Source organism: Prinia subflava, chromosome 1 (genome assembly GCF_021018805.1).
Source record: "Prinia subflava isolate CZ2003 ecotype Zambia chromosome 1, Cam_Psub_1.2, whole genome shotgun sequence".
Taxonomy (NCBI): domain Eukaryota; kingdom Metazoa; phylum Chordata; class Aves; order Passeriformes; family Cisticolidae; genus Prinia; species Prinia subflava.
Window position 1 is genome coordinate 1,232,208 of NC_086247.1, and position 4,975 is coordinate 1,237,182.

Below are 4,975 nucleotides of genomic sequence, written 5' to 3' on the forward strand. Positions count from 1 at the left end.
GGCTGAATTGAGCAAAAGCAATAATACGGGATTTTAACTGCTGGAGTTGCAGTGGGATAAAGGTGTTCATCCTCAAAAAAACTTTTTGTTTTTGCATTATTTTGACCCTACATCTGAAAGGTCAGTTTGCAGCTGTGGAGAGCTGTGTCCGCTGTCGCCAAGTCCCCAAGCAGCCACTGGCTGGATGAGGGGAATGTCACCGCCCACATTCCTGTGGGATGCAGCCGGGTTGGGATGCAGTAGGGTTGGGATGCAGTGGGACCCAACCTGCAGGTGACAGAGACAATCCTGGACCCCGAGGGGATGAGTGGGCGGGTGTTGCTGGCCCCTGTGGGTTGAAGCTGCTCATCCCTCGGCTTTAGGTGGGACCACTCCGTGGCGACTGCCCCGTGCCTCAGTTTCCCAGTCCTGTTCCTCATGCAGCAGCCATGAGGTTGCAGATGGAGCAGCACATCCCAACCAGGGCCTGATCCAGGCGTGGCATGAGCACCCCCAAAATCCCCGAGCAGCTGCCTCTGGGTGCCAGTGACAACTTTTCCAGGTGCTGGGATGGCAGTCCTGGTCCTCCATTTGGTGACGCTCCCGTTCATGTGCCAGGTGTGGATGTCACCTGTGCTGGGTGCGATGCCACCTCCGGAAACAGAGGCAGCACTGAGGTGCAGGTGGCTGCTCCCTGACCGCCAATAGCTTATGGAAAATCCCAAAAAATCCCCAAAATTATATTTATCTGACTTCCTGCAAGAATGGAAGTTCACCGGGAAGGATCCTGCGCTGTTCCTGAGGTGGGCACGGGGCTGCATTCCCATGCTGTGGTCCCTCAGCGAGGTGGCACCAAACCCAATTTAGGCTCAATAACGCCCTTTTTTGAAATTTCCCAGTTCTGGAGAGTAGGAAATTAAGATTTCCAGGCTGTTTCTCCCCACTCCTCCCTCAGTTCGGGGCGGAGGGCGGGAGACGAAGCCCCGCGTTGGGATGCGGGAGCCGGGAGCGTTCCCCGCACCTCCGGAGATTGACAGCTGCCCCGGGGCGTTGCCATGGGGATATGCAAATCTAAGAGGGCTGTCGGGGCGCTGATAGGCTGTGAGATCTTATCCCCGCCTTATGGGCGGGGCCGAGCCTCCTTTCCCGGTATAAAAGGCGGCGAGTTCCATTGAGCTCCCGGCGGCGGCGCCGGTCGCGGGCAGGGGCGGGCAGGGGAGCGGCCCCCGCCCCCAGGGCGCTGTGTCCCGGCGGGAGGAGGAGGAGGAGGCAGGAGAAGGCTCAGAGCCCGGGGAGGTGGGGCCGGGGCAGGTGCCAGGGGAGGCAGGAAGGGGCGGGCAGGGCGCTGCCCGCTCCTCGCCATTGGGAACCGGCCGCAGGCAGCGGCGGAGCCCGCCCGGCCCGAGCGCAGAGCCGTGGCGGCCGGAGGAGGGTCCCGGAGCACAGCAGCGGAGCCCGGCTGCGGAGCGGAGCCGAGCCCCGACGGAGAGAGGTGGCTGCCCCGCAGCCCGCAGCGGAGCCCCGGCTGGGGGTCCCGGAGCTCCGTGCCGGAGCCCGCTGAACCGCACCGCAAGGTCCCGTCGGAGGCGAGCACCGGAGCCCGGCTGAGCCCCGCAGCAGAGCTCTGGAGGAGGGTCCCGGAGCCCGGCTGAGTCCCGCAGCAGAGCTCTGGAGGAGGGTCCCGGAGCCCGGCTGAGTCCCGCAGCAGAGCCCCATCTCGGACGCCGCTGAACCTCCCCACAAAGTCCCATCGGAGCGCCCCGGAGCCCCGCTGAGCCCCGCAGCGGATCCCGGTCGGAGCGCCCCGGAGCCCCGCTGAACGCCACCGCAGAGCTCTGTCGGAAGGTCCCGTAGCCCGGCTGAATCGCACCGCAAAGTCCCGTCGGGAGTTCCCGGAGCGCTGCTGAGCCCCGCAGCGGAGCCCGGCCGGAGGGTCCCGGAGCCCGGCAGCAGATCTCCGTCCGAGGGTCCCGGAGCCCCGCTGAACCCCGCGGCAAAGCCCCATCGGAGGGTCCCGGAGCCCGGTCTGAGCAGCCGCTTGCGCCGGAGCCCGCTCGGAGGAGGCTCCCGGAGCCCTCGGTGAGCGGCGGTGCCCGGGGGCTCCCCCCCCGGTCCCTCCATGGACTGAGATGGCCTCGGAGCTGGCCATGAGCGGCGAGCTGCCCACGAGCCCCCTCGCCATCGAGTACGTGAACGATTTCGACCTGATGAAGTTCGAGGTGAAGAAGGAGCCGGCGGAGGCGGAGCGGCTGTGCCACCGCCTGCCCGCCGGGTCCCTGTCGTCCACCCCGCTCAGCACGCCCTGCTCCTCCGTGCCTTCCTCGCCCAGCTTCTGCGCTCCCAGCCCCGGCGGGCAACCGGCCCCAGGTCCCCCGGCGACCACCGCAGCTTCGCTGGGCTCCAAACAGCAGCTGGAGGAGCTGTACTGGATGTCGGGTTACCAGCATCACCTCAACCCCGAAGCTCTCAACCTGACGCCGGAGGACGCGGTGGAGGCGTTGATCGGTGCCCCTCACCATCATCATCATCACCACCAAGGGTACGAGCCCTTCCGACCTCAAGCCTTCGGGGGTGAGGAGCTGCCGCCGGCCGCCCATCACCATCCCGGCCATCACCATCATCATCATCACCACCTACGCCTGGAGGACCGGTTCTCCGACGATCAGCTGGTGAGTATGTCCGTGCGGGAGCTGAACCGGCAGCTGCGGGGCTTCAGCAAGGAGGAGGTGATCCGCCTCAAGCAGAAGAGGAGGACCTTGAAGAACCGGGGCTACGCTCAATCCTGCCGCTACAAGCGGGTCCAGCAGCGGCACATCTTGGAGAACGAGAAATGCCAACTGCAGAGCCAGGTGGAGCAGCTCAAGCAGGAGGTGACCCGCTTGGCCAAGGAAAGGGATCTGTACAAAGAAAAATACGAGAAGTTGGCCGGCCGGGGCTTCCCGAGGGAGCCCTCCCCATCCGCAGCCCCGAAAGCCACCGCTGACTTCTTCATGTGAGCCGGGCTGGTGGCATGGGGTGGGATCCCCTTTTTTGGTTTTTTTTTTTTTTTTTCCTCATGCGGGGAGAGCAAACTCGCCGCTTATATTAAAAAAAAAAAAAGAAAAAAGAAAAAAATTAATATTATGAAATCCCCACTGAAATTTTGGGGAGGGAAAGTTGAACTCCCTCCCTCCCACCACGCACCCACCCCTCGGGACTCGGGGGTCCCGGGGTGGGGGAGTGGGGGGCAGCCCTGCATGCGGGACGTGTACGGCCACCCGCCCCCCTTCCCGGGAGCATCAGCTCCATCCAGGTGGCTTGTCCCCACCTTTTCCTGCGGGTTTTCCCCTCCGTTGGGATTTTTATTCTTCGAGGTATCCCCACGGATCGGCCGGGGGGGTCCCCGGCAGCGCTGCGCCCTGCCCGGCCCCTCCGCCCACCCCCCGTTCCCGGCCGGCAAACCTGAGCCACACTTAACTTATTCACCCTTGTAAATATGTAGAAAATTAGTTCGTTTTTGCCTTTTTTTTTTTTCTTTTCCTTTTATTTTTTTTCCTCGAGCCTATATTTTGCTTGGTGATTTACGAGAAAAAGAAAACGAACAAAAAAAAGAAAAACCAACAAAAAAACCCTAAAATCCTTTAGAAAAGAGAAAAAAAAATTACACGAGTCTTAAAAAGTTTGTATGTAATAGCATGCAAATAATATCCGAGTTAATTTAACGATGTTGGGAAGAAGCCGAATGCACTATATACAGGAATCGATTGGGTGAAATAATACTGTTTTATAGAGATTTAAAATTATCTATGCTCTTAAAAATAGTGGGGAGGGGAGGGAGGGGAAGAGGTAACAATTTTAGGGTGACCTGAAAGGCAATATAGTAATATATGGACTGCAAACGGTTGGCTGCTATCTCACTATGCACCAGATTTATTTATTAACCCTCGGGAAACGGAAAATCTTATTTTAACCTCGATGTTTGGAGAAAAAAAAAAAGAAAAAACGGACGGCAAGAAAATGCACATTATTTGTTGTGGAAACAAGAGAAAAAAGAGGATTAAGAATTTGTGCAATCGTTGGAGCGAAAGCGGGACCGATCCTGCGCGGAGGAGCGGGGCGGGTTTGTTTGTTTGTTTTTTTAAAAAACGAGTTGCTTATTTAAAAAAGGAGAAAAAAAATTAAAAAAACAAATTTTGGGGGGAAACAAAAGGGTCCTGCGGACAAAGCGAGCTTGGGAGCCTGGTGCATTTTAGGGACTGATCGTGCAAAGTGTTTTTAACGACCTGTTGTTTCGATTTGTGACGGTTTTAATGATGTTGCATCAAGATAAAAACTTATATTCAACTAGAGCCTGGGTCGGGTTTTCTCTCAACTTTTGGGGGGTCCCGCAGCATCGGGGTTTTGTTTGGGGGTTGTTTATTCTTCCCTTTGATTCCCGGTGCTGATGCAAAACCTTCCCCAAGCTCCCGCTGAGATCAGTCCGGTGTTGAGCGTCGCCTCATTGAACTCTGGCTTTTCACTTGTCCTGCCTTTTTTGTTTTTTTCCCAGCCGGGTCTGGGTGGTTTTGGTTTTCTTTCCCTGCTGGAGGGTCCTGGAGACCTCTGTCCCTGCAGCTGCTGGGAAGTCACCGGATCCAGTTTGGTTCCAGCTTGTCCGACACCGTCCCAATGAGCCACTGGCTTGATTTTCAACGGTAATAAATGATTTTTCTTCCCTCTTTTGGCTTCTCCCTCTTGAATTTTCAATTTAAAAAGGACCCCTTAACAAATCAAGCCCACACCTTCCCTTATCCAAGCTTTTGGACTGGTATTTTGCTGAGATTTTCAGGGTTTTGGGGACTGTTTTTAAGGATATTTCTCCCTTTGCCGCAAACCCCAAGCACGGCTGCGGCTTTTCCCGGACTCAGCGGGACAAATTCCAACACAACCCTTGGTCCAACATATTTTTTGGGACATTTTATGTGATTTTTAAAATATTTAGGTGTATCTTCTGTCCTACATTTTTGCCCAGGCTCAG

General features: G+C 57.1%; 1 protein-coding gene across 1 annotated transcript; it reads left to right on the top strand.

The window, feature by feature from the left end:
• Positions 1–2,108: 2,108 nt before the first annotated feature.
• Positions 2,109–4,307, top strand: MAFA (MAF bZIP transcription factor A). Its single transcript, XM_063403592.1, has one exon. The coding sequence runs from the start codon at positions 2,109–2,111 to the stop codon at positions 2,973–2,975; it is 867 nt and encodes a 288-aa protein (XP_063259662.1). The 3' UTR covers positions 2,976–4,307.
• Positions 4,308–4,975: the final 668 nt, after the last annotated feature.

What these genes read in the sequence shown, in the direction of transcription:
- MAFA (XM_063403592.1), top strand. Translation starts at nt 2,109, where the DNA reads ATGGCCTCGGAGCTGGCCATGAGCGGCGAGCTGCCCACGAGCCCCCTC.